Genomic DNA, 20,868 nt, shown 5'->3' on the forward strand with positions numbered 1-20,868 from the left:
CAAAACATCCTCTTTGCACACAAGACCACTATACACAGCAGTGCAGACAACTCTAAAACAATCTTCCACAAATAAACATCAAGCGTATTCACATACACCGCAGTGTACACAAACACAGCCGGTAACACCTACAGTAAACAACAGTTTATCCCACACCCTGTGCCATCTAATGCACAAAGAGGAAAGTAGGCTACAACAGATGGACTTATCTCTACTGTATTCTTGTAAATTGAGTGGAAAGCGAATTGTTTTACGTTTCTTGTATACAGTATGTGACATCTATACCATGACTTCCTATAGCCCAGCTCTAACGTTCATGTTCTCTGTTTTGTGTCTGACAGGGTGGGAAGAAGCACAGTGGCCCCTGTGGAGGAAGAGACTGCAGCGGAGGCTGTAAATGTTTCCCAGAGAAAGGTGCCAGGGTAAGTCCAAACTGTAACTACTGTTCCCTCTCTATCTATCACTATCTTCCTTAAGCCCTGTGTCAACCAGCTCTTCCTCTTCAAACTAGGTCATGAGTACATGTGATGTTTTCAAAATGCCTCTGCAAATTGCAATTTCAATACTTTGGTTGCTAAGTGTGCAAACCTTTCTCTAACTAGCTGAAACAATGGCTGTAGTCATCAAATAATTCTACCTAATCTTATCCCTGACCACCAGGGAGCATAGTTGAGTAGTATACATGTTAACTAAATCGGCAACACAACTTAAAGCCTAAATTACCATAAAATGCTATTTGCAACATAATCAATTATTTTATTTGTATGTTACATGTTTGATGTAAGCCGACAGAGTGTGCCTTTCCTTAATCACATGATATCTGAAAATAGGTCGAACCGTCAAAGCTCTCACCAGGTGATGTTCTGCAGCTTTCATTTCATACAAAACTTGAGGCTATTTGTTAGACCAAACATATTTAAACATGCCTATTCTAATATGTTGACACTCAAAGCTTTTCGAGTAGTTATGCACTGGGCAACTACAGTGCCCAGCTGATATTTGTGTGACCTGTTTTGAAACATGTATATCTTGTGTTGTAACCAATGCGCTGTGGGTCACATGTTAGGAAATTTTAAAAGCATTTATAGAGGGATTGGCACATTGTTGTGGCTTTTTCTTATAATGGTTTTTGTTCTTATAATGATTCTTGTTGACAGACCAAAATATATCAAATAGTAGTTGCAAACATCCATCCTTCATATATTCTCCAACAAACAGCATCATGTGTAATCATGGCCTATTCTAGGAAACAAAAGCATCACAACAGTGCAACATGAATATGTTATAATGTTGAATGTATGAGTCTGTTTCAGCCTTATGTAAGACTGTGCTGCTGAAAATCATTAGTTAGAAATACTTATCTCACTTCCGTACAGTTTAAGCGATGAAATTCACACCATTAACCCCTTAAAGAGAGGGTCAGAGGGGCAGGTGTGTCTGGAGTTAGGCGGACCCATTAGGGTGAGAAACGAAAGAGAGAGGGATCGAGGGTTTTTAACTCAAGAGACAGACATAGACTAAACACATTGAGATAACAAACTCAGAGGGAATAACCGGTGTTCTGCATGACTAACGGCTGCTTTATGCTTCAGACACGTGCTGCTCAGATCATCAGATAGCTTTCTGATCGTTGGGCAGGGGGATTCACATCCATAACGTTTTGTAACTTTCAGAATCAGACAGACAACGCCTACTCTCAACAACATTTGGCCAGACATGTTTAGGAGTGAAAAAACAAACAGGGTTTCATCTGACGAAACATGCTTTGAATAAAGAAGTGCTTTCTGACTAACCTTAGTACACACAGGCTTTTAGAGGAGCTGACATACATAAACACCTTAGCTACACTAAGTGTTATGTGTAACGTTGCTGCCTTCTTGGCCAGGTCAGCATTGAAAATGAGATTTTATCTCAATGTTTTTATCTGGTTAAATAAAGGTTAAATAAAAATAAAAAACACTACGCATGCCCTCAGCACTGTGCTGTACTAGTTGACTGAGTATGGAAGAACATCTGGAGAAGAATTGGACTTTAACTTCCATCAAGATCTAACACAAAGAAAAGAAAAACAGTCAGATAGTTATGGTTCCAAGTTGAATCAGGTGCTCATAGGTCTAGTTTTTTATTTTCGTAACTCTTTTTTTCAGGGATATATTTGATATTTTTACTTTACACCCTTGTCCAGATTTGGGGTCAATACAATTTTCAGATGTGTAGTGATCAATACGAACATGGATGTGACTGAGCAAGGGCGCCAGCAAGGCCAATTTCTATAGGATATTTGTTGTGTAAAAGAGCAGTTGCACAGAATACGTGTGTAAAATGAATTGACTACAAAAAGGTATCTTTAGAACACCTTGTACATTTGTAAAGCAAATGTATGTTTAAAGAGAAACTTTATAGAGTGCTCATAGGAACTATAAAAGTCTCAGTTCAGCAGTATGATGTGGTAAACTCAAGGACAAAAATGGACTCTTATAAAACTCCCCGTCTACCAGTAAAGAGCTGCTCCTGAGGGAGACGATCTTTAAAAAAAGGTGAAGAAAGGAATGGCACTCTGGCATGCGCTGAGAATTTACCAGACCAACTTTACAGTAGGTCTGACCTCTGGGTACAGGAAACACAGCACAGAGAGAGGAAGTCCCACATTCCACATCTGAAGGATGCAAAAGTCGGATGACGGGATCAGCAGACCACCGTTCTATTCCTTTACCCCCCCCCCCCCCCCCCCCTCTCTCTCTCTCTCTCTCGCTGTTCCTCTGCGTCAGCTGGATGTGAAGGAAAGGATTTTGGTCATTCAGTGACGAAGTGATAACGGCAGGGCCATGAAAGTGAAGGACTTTTAGTCGCAGTCAAACCTTAACCTTTGTTTGTGCTTTCTCTATTAACACAAGATGAAATAGAAAAAAAGCAATACTCTTTTTCCTACGTCTTTTACACATCTGGTATGCTAATGACGAACAGTAAAAACACTCGCCCACACTGATTTTGCTATTAAAGCATGTATTACTGTGAAAGATTAGATTCTACTTTCCGAGAAACCAGACATGTGGCTATAAATTCCCCTTTGTTTTGGTCTCTCACGTTTTGTCTCTGACACATTGCGTGCATGTTTAAGCTGTTAATTTCCCAAGGCCTAAGATTCTTACGCAAACTTTCCCTCAGCAAATCATGTAGTTGTTTGTAAATACAATGGCAACCAAGATGGATTCTCACAGATGTGTTAATCCCTCTGCTGCCTCTGCTTTACGTCTATCTCCATTCTGTCTTTCCCCTGAGGAGAGTCCTGGCGATGTCCGCTTCACTGAATGGGTCGAGCTGATCCTTCCCAGCTGTCCGGATTGGCTGAGACCTGACACAGCTGTGGCGATTTGTTGATGGTTGTTAATGGGTTAATGTTGTAGTCATGTCCACATCTTGGTCAGGCTACTACGTGCTGCAGGGAGTCTTTAATTTGAGTATTGTCATCACTACATCCAATCTTTTGTTTACCTTAGCTCTAACATTTCAGCATGTTTTCGCCAATTGTTGTGGTTTTCTGGCCTGCAACTTTGTACCTCACTCATCTTCAGCAGGCAGCTGTTTTCTGCAAAAATATCTAAAAAAAACGACTGGCCAACAATACCAAACAACAGACACCTAAGCCAAATTCAGCAGAGCCAGATAATTTGCTCAGGAGTTGTTGTGGACCAAATCAGCTTGCAGGAGAGTGAACAATTAACTGTATTTAATAGGGGAACCAACACTTGACTGTAAAAGAAGAAAATGGTGCTCTAGGTCTTATGGATGGTGAATGGGCAATTGTTTGCTAACACAGAAAACCTTTAACGGTTATTATATGTCAAATATTTTGTTTATAGCTTGTTGTACTGGCCCTAACAGTCCAAACAAACACATACCAAATGTTCGCATTCAACCTTAAGACACCTTAAAAAGACAAGATGTGAGCAATCTAGGAAGACAAGGAAAGTGTATCTGTTTCTGCAGTACAGAGACTCTGAGTCGTGAGAGAGAGAGAGTGAAAGAATGACAGAGATTGTAAAGTTTGCCTTAATGTATTTATTACATTGGTTTTCTGCTTTGGGCGGAACGCAGAGATTTGGCGAGCTGACTCTCCAGCCTCACCACCCACTGCCCTGGCAGAGAGCACATAGCATGTGGGCAGAAAAATATCAAGCTCCCCACTGCACACTTCCAAAATTCCTCATTGTTTCCTTTGAATCATTAGTGGATTTTGCTTCTCAGATTCTGCCATAAAAAGGAACGAAGAAAGTAAAATGTGGTCAAATAAAAGGAAAAGAAAGCAAGCTAAAGTAGGTTGAGCAGTGTGTGGCCCCTAAAGCATGAAAAACTAGGGCAGCATGAGTAACTGAGCACAAGGCGTCCTCACCAGAAAACATGTTTAGCAGATCAATGCTGTCTTTTGTGCTGGGAGTTTTTCCGTCTTCAGTTCTCAGAAGCGGGGAGTGGCGCCGGGTTTTATAGAGAAAAAGAAACTTGGGCTTAGAGAACAGTAGCGTCCATCTGCATGAGCTCACTGTCTCGCCTCATGCTATACAGTGGACACGGAGAGATAAGGACACATCCAGAGGGAAACAGAGAGACGGATGATGGAAGTGCTACCATTATAGACACTATGCAGAAGATTTCCACCATGGGAAAAAAGCGCGACAGCTGATGATGTAGAACAGGAAATGACACACGTCCCAGGATGCTGAGCACAATGAATGTCCACTGATCTTTTTTGAATATAGACGCTCTCTGTTTTTGTGGAAACAAGATCATATGGGTGTTCAGTTGCAGCTATAAATGGCAAAGATGTCCTTGTTCCATAAAAACAAGTCTACTCTACCTACATTCTTTGCCCTGTACCCATGACTGTCATGCACTTTCCTGTTTGCTCAGGACCAGGATAACGGCACAGAGAGGAATGCTGTAGGTTCGGAAAAGATCAAAGAACCTTTGGAATATATTTTTACCAAAGCCCTGTCAAAGCCGGTGTTTTTCAGGTTCTGGCTTTGTTTGGAAGACGTTTAGGCCTTGAGGACATTTTACAACCTATCGCCATATAAAAACTTTACAAAGCAAATTTTAAAACTCACACTTGCATGACATTTATGGTGCATACGGTTTTTATTAGTCCCTGAAACTTTTCAACTTGTAGATGTGTTTTCTTAGCACTATAGTGTGTGTGTATAACATAAACTCTTGAACTTAAATCAGGTTGAACTCATCTGATTAGAGTTCAGATACTGTTACTGCATTTCCATCAGTAACTTTGATAAAAAAGGACTCATCTCCTGTGATAGAAACTATTTGTCTGTCAGTAGGGAGACGAGATAAGTAATTGAACTGATTCACTTGCACTGGCAGCATGTCTGTCTGTATTACGGCCTGTTGTAGCTTCACATATCAGCAGACGAAATTATGCGTAATGGTATTTTGTAAGCCCCTCAATCAAACCTGCAATCAGGAGCCTTTTCCTGTAGCCCCTCTCCCCTGACCCTGACCTTGACAGGCCCTATTAGGGAAGAACTACCAACTGTAGAGCAATGTTGAAAATATGGTTTGTGTGAGTGGATGAAAGGGGAGGGAAGCGAAAACCTGCTGCTATCACTAAAACTCTTGGCCGGGAGGATTTTCTTTTCTTGAGATTGTTGGAAAGAGGAATTCAGTGGGGATCATAGGCTGGCTTTGTCCTGTATGAAAATTAAAGCTGTGGAGCAGGAGGAAATATCTAGGGAGACACTTAGACCAACAGACAGTCAACAGCTGTTTGTGAGTGTTAACACATCATTTTTCAGACAAAAGCGGGAAAGAAATGGCTTAACTGTTGAGATATCTCAGCCACTGTGTGAACCTTGTAGAAATTAGCAAGGCTCTAAGTCATGCCAAGAAGAAACAAAAACAAGCCTGTTAAATCTCCACACATTCCTCATGTGGTTGTGTGTGTTTTACTACTCTGAACCATAAACAATAAACCATAATAACTGATGTTGCTCATCCACTTTGTATGATTTTCCCCATCTACATTCTTCATTATCTTTACAATTATTGTTGGTAGGAAAAAATATTAAATCACCCTTAAGTGTTTGTGTGCTACTATGATATAGTACAGAAAGATAAAGCTCAGTGGACGGACAATGAACAAACTAGAAGATGTTCCAGATAATTTATAAGAAGAACATCACAAGATCACATCATATTTCTCAGATTAAATCTTCGTCTGCCTCTACAATCAAAGACGTTTTTTCCTGTTGTTTTCTCTTTTTTTTCATTTCTGTCGAAGCCGATTTGACCCTTCGTCCTGCACCCAGCTGCAGACCGACCAATAAAAGTAGCTCTCTCACATTTTAAGATGATGGGTGCTGTTTCTGGAACAAGAGGACTGTTGTTGGTGTGGACAAAGGAGCATCTCTTTTGAAAAGTCACACACAAATATACACAAACACGGGGGGACACGCGCAAATGGGTATATACTTTTACTTAAGATGTAGTAATTATACATTGACCCTTCTTTGAACTCATCCCCCCCAAAATTGTCCAGTAACCGTAACTAAGCAGAGAGGCCTTGGTTTTTTCTACATGTTGACGTGTGCATGCATGGTGCTAAAACTCAATATCTACAGAAATGTTGTGTATTATCATTTGATTAAAATGTGTTTTGTTCTGCTTTAATGTGAATTGCAAACTGGTCCAGCTTAGATCAGTAGTTTAACCCGGCATTACTTCCCAGGCCAAGAAGCATTTCATTAGGTTTCTGCATTTTGTGGGGTTACAGGTAACGTTAAACACTGTGTTGTATTTCACTCCTGCTGTCCATGGCTCTGTCCTCCTCTTTATTAGAATGAGGGAAGTTTAAACTTCAGTACCCCTGCCAGTGTTACCTGATAAAGCAATATGTTCATTCAACACAGTTAGTTATTTTCCAAAACCCTTTTGTATTGTTAAAAGTAAGGCATACTGTCTGAAAAGACAAACAATGAAGCCGACGCCAATCTTCCAAGCATTGTAGATGGTCAAAGAGGGCTCTGTTAGAGTTAAATACGTTACTGATGTTACATTTGACTTTATCATATTTATAATACATATACTTTTATAATACACCTATAGGGTTAACTACCCTGGCACTAAAACACAGAAACAATGCTGTTTCTTTTTTTCTTCAAGTGAGGATGCCAACTCTTTGCCTAAAACATGCATCTTTAGCCTCAGTCTTTTTTTTATGAGATTAAGCATGACCTTCTAAAACGAGTCAGTTACAGACTGCATTCTCTACCACCTGAAAAAGTGAACATTAGCGTATTAAGCTAATTGGTTACAGCTGATTACATTTGTCAGCCGGTAAAATATGCAGTAAAAAATGAAAAGCGGCTTTTGTCTAAGCCTGTCTGAAATCAAGGACCTATTGTTTTGGAAAGAGGATTTGAAGTTAAGATTGAAATCTTTATGTCATTCAATGACCTTGATGTTGTTGCCATAGGTCTATCAGTAGCAATGATAGTTACACTTACTAATACTGACAGTACAGTCAGTCAGTAGTCAAGTATTTGTGAGACCTTGTTTAAGGCGGTAAACATTGGCCTTGTCCTTACCAGCTGTGGCCTGACTGTGTTGTCATCATAGCGTTGATTGTAACGAGGACAAACGAGGTGAACAAAGATCCAGAAGAGTATTATAAGTGTGAGATATTCTATTTTATGTTTTGGCTGATCAGTGCATCATGGGACTCTAAACCCAAGAATGCTTTAGCCCTGATCACTTTGAAATATGGCGATTTTATGTTCCATAACAAGCCTCCCCCTTGGAGCTTTCCTCCTTATTTTTCCCCTGTGGACTCCTTCTGTTTCCGGCGGAATCCATCTTCCTCTGCGTCTCATTGAGAAACATACACAGACACATACCATGTATTCCACATCAATCAAATCTGCACCCTCTTTATCCTCACATAAGGAAAGTTGGGCGTACAAGGTGTTAACGCGGTACCTCCTGTGGGATGCATTTGATTTGCAGACAGCAGTAACAAAACGTTTTGGTCAATAAAGAGGGTCCTCGGGGCTGTAGGAAAGATTTGACCAGAGTTGTGGGTCACCACGGCAACGCCATGTGTTCCCCATCAGGCCTTGTTGTGAAACCCATATTGGGGGCCAGCTGTAGTGGAAACAATTAGATGTCTTTTCTTCTCATATTTATTCCTCTTTTCAGGGAAAGACGTGTTTTCAGTTAGTACTTTTTTCTAAATAGTGCTGTGATTCAGGAAATGTTGTGTAATATGTGATTTATTTTACCCCTTCATATATAGGAAAGGTCAAGGTAAAACTGTGCCCTAATTTTTACTAAAACTATGAATATCAACTTGATGTAATTTACATTTACACACAAGATACTGTATTCACTTGAGAAGCCAGTAATCCAGTAAATTAACCACAGGCACATATACATACATGGACCTTTGCACAGATTTGCTCCCTTGTGAACTATCCAGGAATGTGCATTAGCTGGAATGGCTGTGGGCGTTGTGGGAAAATGAAAAACTTTTCCAGACTGGCAAAATTGGGCTGTGGGCTTGGCCAGCTGGATGGATCGGGGGGTGCAGAAAGAGAACTCAAGGATTAAATGGGTATCCCCGAAACTAATGTGACTAGATGCAGTGCAGTTCAATCAGGGCCACGATCACAGCTGGGTATTTGACTATAAATCTAATTTCACAGGCTTGTTTTTTTCCCATAGCTGTGCTTTATTTATTTTTAACTGTTTGTGAAGAGCCTGTAAGGCTGCTTTAAAACAACTAGATACATAAAGCTGTATGGATTAAACTATTATTTTCATTATCAATTAGGTCTGCGTCATAATCAAGATAATTTGTTCTGCTCTCTGGTGTGTACTTTGGCTGCAGCCTATAGTCTTGTTCCAAAAGATTTACAATGTTTTAAGTCTGTTAAATGTCAGATAATACTTTTTCTATATTCATTATAAAAAGGCAGCAAAGCCTCATAGTTGAGAGACTGAAGATACTGTACAGTATGTGTGTCATTTTTGCTTAATAAATCAATTATGTGATTAAATAATATGAATTAAAGTTTTCATTACATTTTCTGCGACTGGACTTACAAACGTAGCATTTGAACGTTTTCCAGTAGTATTTTCTTTCATACCCTCACTTATGATAATGTTGTTTTTACTGTACAATAAATAATAAAATCTGTAAAACCTACTTTTAAAGAGCAGATCTTGTTGAAAAATGTATTCAAATAAGTACATTTCGCACACCTCCAAGTCAATATACATACCTTTGTGCCCCTGGGTGTGATGTACAACGACAGAGAACAGCTTTGTTGAGGAAACTGAGTGATCCTTGGTGGACTTTTATAAACAGCGGGTCACTGCGCCTCGGGCGATCCACTGTATGGAAGCTGTAATGGCATAGGAGTCATGGTGATAAATGTAACAGTGGGATTATGGAGGCAACACACCCATGATGGACTTCATTACACGCAGACTTACACTCAGACACACGATACAGGCCCACAGGTGGTTGTTCTCTGAGGTGAGGGCAACACCTAATTTCAGACCAGCCATTTCTCGATCTTTCTCACAAACACACACACACACACACAACACACACACACACAGGCCGCAGCTGCGTCCTGTTTGGACACACATGTGCTTGTAGCGCAGACATGAGACGTCTCATTCCTCTGACGTGAGGCAATAGCACAGGTGTCGGGCCCCAGAGACCCCTGGGATAGTTGGAGGTTCAAGCTGTTCTGTTCTCAGCCTGGGATCCCCCCCTGGAGTCCTGATCTTCAACACAACACACACCCTCACATGAAGACTCTCTCACACGCTCCAGTCTAACCGGTCATTAGCAGCCTCGTCTCTGGTCTGGATGCTGTCAGATTTCTGGCTCATGGGTGTGCACATGCTCTGTGAAAGTGTCACATGTGCATGCAGAAATGAGCTCAGAGTCTAAACATATTAATTCCAATGTAAACCGGTCTCAACCCACTGTGTGCCAAACAGCTAAACAAAAAGCAGCAGGCCTCCATGAGAAACAAGTGACAAGAAATCCCTGTTTGCATGTCATCTGTTTTTACATCCCTCTCTCTTTAGACATGAGACATTTTAAGCGGATGAGTCAGAGGAACCGATGACGAAGGTTTAAATTATGTTTTTACAAATCTGGCTGGAGCTTTGTTTCCACAGCAACAAAGCACTTTCTCACGGTAATTCTTCATCAGATACTGTTTTTTGATATGATGCTGTTCCACTTGTAGCCTGCACGGCCTTGTTGCTTTTGCTTTTACCCTCTTCCGTCATTTTATATCCGCTCTGATCCAACACAGTCTTCAAGGATTTTCAGAAGTAGGAAAAAGATATTTCAGCCGGGAATTTGGAAAGCTGACCTCGCTGATTTGAGCCAGGAGATCTAAACACACTCTAATAGATATCTAAACATCATCTGCAGATGTTTATTTGTTCTGCCTCAGTCCTCCTCAGGGCATCCAGTTAAGGACCCTCTTCATCCTCCAAGCGGAGCCCCTGAAGCCTCTCACCTAACCCCTGAGCCCCCCACTCCTCCAGCATAAGGCAGAAGGGGATGCGGATCTTCAGGAAATGAGCCAAGAAATATGTATCCAAGAAAAACATGTGAGCTAGGTCTCAGAGCAGTGGGACCGAATCCACTAAAGTGTCTGAGCCTTATGGTGGGAGTCAGAGAGAAAGGGCAGACATTTAGTTTACACGCTGTAATCTACCTTCCTGGCCTCTATTCTTCCTTCCCTGTTTCCTTCTTTCTACTCTCCTTTATAATTGTTCTCCTTTTTTCTTATTTAATACAACATTTACTTCTTAAATAATATGTTAACCTCTCCCCTTCCACCTTCTTATTTCCTTCCTTCATTTGTTCTTTAGCTCCTTCCTTCCTTCCATTTTTCCTCATTTTCTGGATCAATGCTTTTTCTCATTTCCTTGATAGTATGCACAGAGCAGATCAGTTCAATACTGCTGAAACACTGCTGATGTTCAGTGAATTCAGATATCAGTATGTTTCTATGTACTTATTGGGTGGATGAAATCACCTCTCCACACTTTCTTTGTAATCTAAATCAGGGAAGCTCAGTCCAACACATTTTGTAACTTTCCTCATGCAGTGTTTGGCCAGGTGTTAGGATTTAGACTTCTTTCACACACTCTCTTTTTTTCATTCTTCTGGTATGTACAAACACGAAACGCATCATGAATGCCTCCAGGAAAAAATAAAACATTTGTTAAAATATTAGGTCTGGTCCAGCCTTTAGACAGCAGGCTTTTTCCCACCGCAAACACGAAACACTTTTTCCCGCCTGTTGTGTTCAGATGTCACGTTGTACAAACTATTAAGCTTGTAAGTAAGCCTAACTCGCCATGACTTCACAGTTTACACCAGTGAGTGTTGTGTGAATGTTAGTGTATCAGCTCTGGTCTGGAGATGTTACTGTGGAAGTATGTGGCTGTTGGTGGCCTGTCTCACATTGATGACATCAGAGGATAATGTCCACACTGCGTAGCATCGGCCTCTTCTCACTGCCACATTTTCTGTTTATGTTCCATTGTTATTTCTGACAAGATACAGTTTATACAACCACTCGAAGGATTTAAGGTATTCACATTGTTTGCAACTGAGTAAACGTAGAGTTGAATATCCAAAAAGAGACATGGAAACCTCATTTATTTGGGAGTCAAAGTTTGTGAAGTAGTGCAAGGGTGTTTCTCAATGTCGAGGACGCTTCCTTGGTAGGACATGTCTTCCGAGTCACTTCCTTCAGAAGCGAGGCAAGAATCCTTCCTAGCCTCGGAAAACGAAGAATGGTGGAACAGGCTAGCAGGTGTGCGTCATATGCGAGGCCCCGCCTTAAATGGAGCGCGATTTCCGCCAAAGATTTGGAAATTGGTCCGTGCGCAAAGCATTGTCGGGATTTTAAGACCGCGGAGGATACACATGTGCAGCCTCGAAATGTCTCGCTACGAAGGACGCCGGGCTCGGTAGAATTCCAAGGAGCCTGGACATTGGAACAGTCCTTCGGTGGGACTCGATGACGTAGCATCCTTGAAATAGTGGCTCTGGAGCATCCTTCCTTGACATTGAGAAACACCCCAAGTGTGTATTCTTCTCCTAAGATTAGCTGTGGGCTATTTGTGAAACATGAAAAGACAAAAAATATGTGACATAACAATTGTAACCCGAGCTTATACATTTAAAAATATTTAAAGAATATTAGAGTTGTGTTCTTTGTGGATGTCACTAGGTTCATGTTATCTGTTTTTCTCTGATTAAGCATATTTCTTATCTCTGTTAACCTTCCTTTTTCTAATCAGTAACTCTTTCCATTTCTCTGCTTTAAAAAAATAAATTGCACAATGTCCTGGTTTTTCCGGACAGACAGATGTAATAACAGAGGAAGCTTCCGGCCAGTTGTTTATTAATTAATTTTATTCCCCTCTGAGGTCAGAGGTCTGTGCACTGGGCTGTGGGTTCCCATCCTGCTCTTAACGGGCCATTCCCAAACCGTCCACCCCAGGGGACAGTCTGGGTCCAGATGACATTTATGGTGTCAGACGGGGGAACTTTTAATAGATCTGTGATTTAGGAATGAGAAATGCAAACACGCCCACGTACACAGAGGGAGAAAGGAATTATGTTTACTGCATTTTATACAGTGTAAAGAGGATAGATTTTCTCAGAGATTTCTTGAACGTCCAATGTCACGAAAAGCACTTGCAAGTTTACACAAGTAAAATGTGGAAATGTAAATGTGTCCACTTAAAATTCCAACTATTAAGAAATCGCTGACTCTTCCAGACATAAACATGGATTATATAGAAACAATATTTTTAGGCAGAGAGAAAATCGAAAGAATAATTATTGCTATTTGTGGTTAAATGTTTGTAGCATCACTGATGGTTGTGGTTTTATTTTTTGAGACAGATCATATAAATGAACATCAGAATAAAAACATAAGACCTTAAATGCTTATTTACATCCTTTATCCCTAGGACCTTAAACATAAACCATACAACATCACATGTGACTGTATACAGTCTAACATACACAAGTAGAAAATATGAACTTCCTTTTAACATGTGTGGTCAGAACAGAGCTCTTTTGCACTTAACTTTATTTATTTATTTATTTGCCAACAGGCTATTTTTCATCTGTAGTCCCTGGACAGATGTTGAAAGTCATCAATGTCAAAGTCAGTACACCAACTTCTGTTGTGGTGTACTGACACACCCTGTAGGTCAGCCAAATCAAGATTTAAACAAACCTGAATATCTGGATTTGGTAGAATTCTCCATCTTTTCGGTAGCGCCACAACATTCAGAGCAATGTTTAGTTTAGAAGTTTATTTCAAATCAGCTGTGCTACAAAGTCAGAATCCTCCCAACACATTCCTCCAGCTGCAGAAGGTGGACCTGTAACATGTCGTTGTCAATGGCGGACATGATAAATAACAGAAGGGGTTGATCCTTGGAAGAGACAGAAATATTGCTGTGATAGGGATAGGAATAGCAAGACAAGACTTTAAGGTATTAAAGGATTTAAGATATTATCTACTGTGTGTTTGCTATTTTCTCTGCCTAGTTGCAGGAAGAAAGAGGGATTTGTTTTACTATCGTCATCACATCATCCCCCACACCTTAACTTCAGTCACTTTGTTCACCTAGCCAACGTGTGTGTTTTATGTGTGTGTGGTTTATGACCCTTCAATGAAGTGAGAAGTGATCGGATAAGAAGCAGACACCAGTTGGCAGACCTGTATGGGAAGGACTGGTGTTTTTATTGCGCTTTTAAAGTCTGTCCTGTATGGTTTAACAATCCTAATGTATTGTATATATTCAGTCACTCTTTGTTTTAATGCCATGTGTTACTACTTCCCTATGTGGTTAACTCATGTTATTTTAGTCCCACTTATAATTTTGATGATTTTACCCCCCCACACAGCATTGGCTGGGACCCTACATTTGATATGTTTAACAGGAAGTGACTACCATCCTTGTAACTGCAACATACATCCATGTATTGATGTAATTGAGGAAGAAGGGTAATTTCTACTTAATATGACATCAGTGCCTGGAGCATGTTTTCACAGCCTAATTTGTCCACAAACTAACCTGTCATATTAACACACACACACACACACACACACACACACACACACACACACACACACACACACTCACACACACAGATTTAGAGTCTTGCTTTAGCGGTTTAAAAATGTAATGCAGTTGTATGCTCCATTAACCTTATCAGGATCAAACTAAGCAGTCCAAATCCTTGAAATAACCAATTAACCAAGACGCTAGTCAAAGAGAAGCAACAAATAATCACAATTGATTAGCTGGAACTTTATTTGTTGAGTTTTCCTTGTACAAATTGAAGCCTAATGTAGAGTAAAATAGAGTGGTGTATGTTGTTAAGACTGTAAGTCCTTTGAGGCAAATCAGCAATTTCAGGGCTGTGTACAGTAAATGAAATTGACTTGACTATCTACAATACATCCTTGAGATTCCTAGAGATTATTTGTCCACCCTCTGCCTGCCTCATTTCCTTCTTTTCCCCCTGTGACTTCAGTAGATTCAACTGCTGATTGATGGCTCGTCGTTTCCCATTATGAAGCTCACGAGACATGAGGCTGAAGGTATGACGAGAGCCGACTGTGACCCAAAGAAAAATAAAGGAGCTACAGTTACACAGAGGGCAGCATGTGTCTCCTGAGCTTCATAATCTGGAAAAGTCATGACCGGCCTTCAAAGAAAGAGGAACTAAACAGACACGCATGTATGTACGTTCACTGTCATTTAGTGAATCCAAGACATGTCAGTTTGAAGAGCCCTCAACTTCCTTGGATCGTTTTTATGAAAGCTTTTGAAGGTTCAGTCTTGTGATTACTACAATAGATAAGGGCTGGTCTGCCTTCACTAACTGCACGGAGGCTCAGTCACTGGTACATTTTTATATATAAAGCCATGTTAGGGAAACTTCCATCCTACATCTGCTCCCTGATCTCACGGCGAATTGTAAGTGGCTACTGCCTGAGATCGCATGCTGTGGTTTTATTAAATGTGCCAACTGCTAGGACTGTCTTAGGGAAAATAGCATTTAGATGCGCAGCTCCACTGTCCTGGAATAGTCTGCAATTAAAATGGAAACTGAGCAATCTGGTGCCACTCAATGTTTTTAAAGCTCGGTTGGATGCTACTGAATCGGAAGCTGTTGGTACCTGTTCATGTGGATAGTTATGTAAATTGTAATCCCTGTAATGCTACTGTATGATGTCCTTTTGTTGTTCTGTTTATGTTTTTAATGTTTCATGTGGAACCTACTTGAGCAGGTCTCCCTTGAAAAAGAGGTCAATGATCTCAATGGGATACAACCTGGATAAATAAAGTTTTGAAATGAAATGAAATCACTACCTGCTGCATCACAACTCAAACTTATATTTGTTTTCCATTAATGTTTAGATCACAATGTATGCTTTCTCTTGATGCTGTTTTGTCATCTCTCTCCCCACATAGTCTGTGGCTCGATGATTTAGGCTTACATGTGGGGACTCCCAGCAGAGACAGGAAGGAAAAGACCAAAGGCAAAATAAATAGGGTTAGAAGAAATGCAAAGGGAGGCGAGAGCACTTGAAAATTAGAAATGCGGATGGGGAGGAAATGCTGGGTGGAAGTGAGCCGATAAGAATGGGGAGTATGGAGGTTTGAAGGAAGTGGAGCTGTGAAAGACTGGCTCTGGAGAGAAAAGAGGAAACAAGAAATGATGAACTGCCAGAGTGCAAATTAGAAGAAACAATGCTGTTTGAAAAGGGTCTTGTCAGTTTGATTGAGACATACTTGAGCAATCAAAATAGTTATTATGAAGTGTTAAAGTGCACGTCTAAAGGCAAATAAAACTGCTGCACTTCTTTTATTGGGTGGCCACTTTATATACACCTGTAACAACTAATGCAATCTAATAAAACAGCTCAGCTTCAACTTCTACCCGCACCAAGGTCAAATGTCTTATCTCGTAACATTAACAAAAGGAAGACATCAATAATGTATCCTCGCTTTGGTTCGGATCTTTCTTGGTCCATGCTACACCTTTCCACCCATTTACAAAAATAAGGGTATATATTTCAGAATAATTACTCCAGTACAACATCACCACTATCTCTGACTTCAATAAGTAACTTATATTTGAATTGACTTCTCTCGAAAGTATTAACAACAACAATATGTTGCCAAATAGGTTCAAGTTTACCTTACTTACTACAATTGTGGACCTTAATGTGGAAACTAAAGTAAAACATCTGAAAACCATTAATGGTATATCGGTGAATAATGTTCTTTCCAGGTCTCACTCAACTGTATCCTGCTGTACATTGTTTTTTTGAGTGTTTACAGCAGGTACAGCATTTGTAGCTCTCACACACACACACACACACACACACACACACACACACACACACACACACACACACACACACACACACACACACAAGAATGCACTTTATCAGCTATGAAAGGATGCTGGTATTTATCAACCCTCTGTTTAAGTCATGCAGAAAGATAAAGACCAGTGCACAGAGTGTACCATGCAAGGAGTAAAGACATGGATATTTTTTTTAACTTAATGCTTTATACACACACACGTATACATAAGCGCAGTTTTATTTTCCAGAAATAATCTACTTTTGAGTAACGACCCACCATTCCAGCCCAACAGTGTATGTGTTACTTCTTCCTCTATGTCAATTATTACTTTGGACAGAACCATTTGTCATAGACAATTAGCCAGTTTGATTAATTTCCTCTTCATGATGCTGAATGATTTACAATGCGAGTGTTTATTGGTACAGTTCCCCTTACTTCATGTGCCTGAGAGGCTTTTCTTTCACCGTAACAATAGATAACATGACGTTTCATAGTAAAGGCTGTTTCTTTCCAGACCTGACTCTTAAAGTGGACCTATCATGCTATATGTGAATAATATAGTGTAGGACCATACCTATATAAGGCATATTTATACTTTTTTTTTTTCAAAATACCAAACAGATCATGCATTTTAGCCATGCCTCATTTCACTCAAATTGCACTTTTTTACCCCTGTTTTTGCAAGGGCTGATTCTGTGAGAACAGCACCATCTACTGGCCTGGCATATGTACTACAGCGTCTCCAGCGCTTTCGAACGGCAATGGCCGTGGCTGTCTCCTCCTGATTGGTGGAGTTGGCCCAATAGCCGTAGCGCCACCGTCCTGACGTCAGGACAGTGTTCAAATCTGGATCAGTTTTTATCAGATCCGTTGCAGCCCCTTTTTTAGAGATTTGGGTATGGAGGAAAATAGAGAGGGTTGTGTTTTCTGACACTTGGTGAGTTCCCTGGAACACCGGGGACACATATTCATGTATAAAAGACGTACAAAAGTGCATTTTGCATGATAGGTCCCCTTTAAATTACATCTATATTCTTGACGCTGTATTACCTAATCTGACTGTAGTTTACCTTTTCTTTAAGTCACGGTTTTATCCCAATTATCTAGAATAATATTGCATATTGGGTTGAGTCAGTACAGTGGAAACATCACAATCTAGGCAAGATGTACAGATTTGATCATTTATCGACTAACTAATCAGTATAGTCTTCTTTCAGTTTTTATCCGTGAAATGGAAATAAATCACAGAATGTTCGTTATTCATGCAGAGTTGGAGATGTTATGATAGGAAAGTTTTCTGTCTGTGGTTGGCTCTATTATAAGGAACAGCTGCAGGGTTGAGATCGAAGACAAAACACACCTCCTGTTTCAAAAAGCCAGCCATAGACAAAACTCTGAATACCTTACACACACACACACACACACACACACACACACACACACACACACACACACACACACACACACACACACACACACACACACACACACACACACACACACACACACACACACACACACACACACACACACAGCTGCATTCACACACATCAAGTAGCCTCCTGTTTCGAGAGTTCATCTGAGGCTTTATCTCTCACTATCTGCATCTGATTTGTCTGTAAACTTGTTTAAATTGTTGTCTGACATTGTTTAGGCGTTGTGCAATTGTATCAATGCCTTTCAGACCCTTGGCTTGAGCCTCATATAACAAGGCCCAGAGTGTCTGTGTCTGGGGACAAACAACATCCCTGTTTGTTGGTTCTCACAGGAACACTGTCCGCCCCCCAAACCTCAGAGGTCCTCACTAACTGACCCCTGAACTCCCAGTCCATGAAAAACCACACAATTCCCATGGTATCTACAACCTAAACACTTTTAAAGCGTTGTCCTCATCTTATGTTTCCACCCTGCTAACCCTAGAGATGTAAATGACACACACCCACTGAGCTATACGTGTGTGTGTCTGTGTTTGTATCACCTGTTCGGTCTGATATTTTGGTTAAATCTCCATGTCCTCATATTCACATAGCCATGGAGTGTGTTGGTTGTAAGTTGCTTTTCTGCTTGTGAAAATGCAGCAGTAATTTTGGTGTGAGGAGAGGAAAACATTGTCTGCGCCTCGTCTGCAGAAACATTGCAAATAGGAGATCACATTAATTTGATAAATGAGGTACGGTTTGAAGAGTTGCAACATACTTCCGCGGCAGCCAGACATTTTCCCTCCTCCCTATCCGCGTCCCTGCCTTATTTCTTTCATCACTCTCATCATAATCACATTTTTATATTTAGCTTGCAGATTAGGAGACTGTCTGCAGTTTCAAACATTCAGCAGTCAAACTCCTCTTAAAACAGCCATTAACTTTGCCTTTCAAGCTTGCTTGGCCGTGCCAGGGCTGTATTTTTAGAATAAGGAGATATTTGACATCTGAGTCTGGCTTTATCTACCCAAACTTCATATCTTCATGGCTCTATTTGACATGTATTAGACAAAGAGGCTTGCATGTTAAAAACGGGACCTAGATGATTCTAAGAAACCCTCTTGTATTCCTGTGCTGTCCCCTAAAATGTAAAAAAGAAAACGAATAGGTGTTAAGTGGCGTTAAATATATTCATTAAACGTTATGTATTTTTTTGTTAATCTTTCTTGACTGTTAGTACCTAAGTCTTGTCAGTTGAGTTGTATCTATCAGCTGAGTGCACATGTGTAGGTACACTGTCTGACCACTGGATGGATGTAGAGAGCCGGGTGAGCAGAGGGAGAATATTTCATTCGAAAAATAAAATAGTGTTTGTCTCCCCCTTGTGATGCAATCAGCAAATACAAGCAGGATAATAGGAACAGGGAATTAGGGCTACAAAAAGGTAAGAACATATATTTAATTGATTGAAAGTGTTTTATCATACTTCTTGTTGCATTGTTGTGATACTTTGTTTCTAAGCCTTTGATAACACTTTTCAAACCTTTTCTTCTCTTTTTTTAACAGGTAATTAAATTGTTTGCCACCCCATATTTCATCAATGTCAGCTTACCTTTTTGGTGAACTCTTAACACTCATTACATAACTGATGAATAGACAAGAATAAATAATGGCTTCTGGTGAATTAGTGTCATGCAGCCTCTGACAGATCATTTACTGTATTATTATAAAATAAGATGTACTTTATTAATCCCAATTTGGATTGCAAAAAAAAAAATGATATGTCCTTAACCAGAAGTGGATCAACATATTTTTTCCTACCTCCGTAATCTCAGGGTGGCCCAGGGCCTCTAGGTCCTCAGGGCTCCTCAGGGCCTCTAGGGAGACCAGGCGATGCAGGCATTGAAGGCCCAAAGGGGCAGAAAGGTGACCACGGCCGTGGTGGCTCCATGGGTCCGAAAGGAAGTGTGGTAAAATATTATTTTCTTTTTAATCTGATTATTAAAGATCACAACACTCCTGTTTGTCCTCCTGTTTAATGTATCATTCTTGCCCCTCCGCAGGGATTGACCGGCGTTCCTGGTTTTGCTGGACACAATGGAATTCCTGTAAGTCCGTCTGGATGATTGCAAGAGAAGCTCACTGTTTTGAATCTGCTGCCTGCCATGTTTTCTGACCTCTGTTGTGAACTGACGTTTTGCTCTGCAGGGCCACCCGGGACAAGCTGGCCACCGGGGGAAGCCAGGGGCCGACGGCTGTAACGGGACACATGGAGACTCCGGTTCATCTGGGCAACCTGGTTTTAATGGCTCACCTGGTGTTCCTGTAAGTGCAACTCCAAACCTACACAGATAGTAATTAGTAAAATGCGTAATGGTTTGAAGTGCACAAGCTGACTGTGTTTTTGTCTTCCACTCTCAGGGACAAGCAGGCTGGAAGGGACAGAAGGGAGACTCTCTGGAGCTGAGTGTGTTCATGGAGCGCTTCAGGGTGAGTTCACACCACACATCACTTTATTTTAATCTCCTGTCATCATAAATTATGATATATATATATTGATATTGTTGTAACCAAACTGATAAGATCTCCACAACCTCATGGATCTCTGACCATCTCCCCACAGGGAGATCCAGGCACGCCAGGTTTCAAAGGAATATATGTAAGGCACATTATTCAAACTATTCATAATGTGGACACATGAGCAGATAATGCTCAAAACTAACACTTCTGTATTTGCAAACCTTCTCATCTAATTACTTTACTTGATTGTCGTCAGGGGCCTCCAGGAAACCCAGGTAGAGAGGGTAACCAAGGCTATCCAGGACCAAAGGTAATTAGTGTGTGTGTGTGTGTGTGTGTGTGTGTGTGTGTGTGTGTGTGTGTGTGTGTGTGTGTGTGTGTGTGTGTGTGTGTGTGTGTGTGAGTGTGTGTGTGTGTGTGTGTGTGTGTGTGTGTGTTTGTGTTTGTGTTTGTGTTTGTGCTTGTG

The 20,868-nt window shown here is 40.6% G+C and overlaps 1 protein-coding gene across 2 annotated transcripts in view; it reads left to right on the forward strand.

Moving 5' to 3' along the window:
* Positions 1-20,868, forward strand: part of col4a2 (collagen, type IV, alpha 2) — a 54,342-nt gene that overhangs the window by 16,370 nt on the left and 17,104 nt on the right. For both annotated transcript variants that reach the window (XM_034129117.1, XM_034129119.1), the window contains exons 4-10: positions 342-422; positions 19,718-19,852; positions 19,946-19,990; positions 20,091-20,207; positions 20,304-20,372; positions 20,506-20,541; positions 20,659-20,712. In XM_034129117.1, coding sequence (XP_033985008.1) covers positions 342-422; positions 19,718-19,852; positions 19,946-19,990; positions 20,091-20,207; positions 20,304-20,372; positions 20,506-20,541; positions 20,659-20,712 — 537 coding nt within the window. The remainder of the gene's footprint in view (positions 1-341; positions 423-19,717; positions 19,853-19,945; positions 19,991-20,090; positions 20,208-20,303; positions 20,373-20,505; positions 20,542-20,658; positions 20,713-20,868) is intronic.

This window comes from Trematomus bernacchii, unplaced genomic scaffold (assembly GCF_902827165.1).
Source record: "Trematomus bernacchii unplaced genomic scaffold, fTreBer1.1, whole genome shotgun sequence".
Taxonomy (NCBI): Eukaryota; Metazoa; Chordata; class Actinopteri; order Perciformes; family Nototheniidae; genus Trematomus; species Trematomus bernacchii.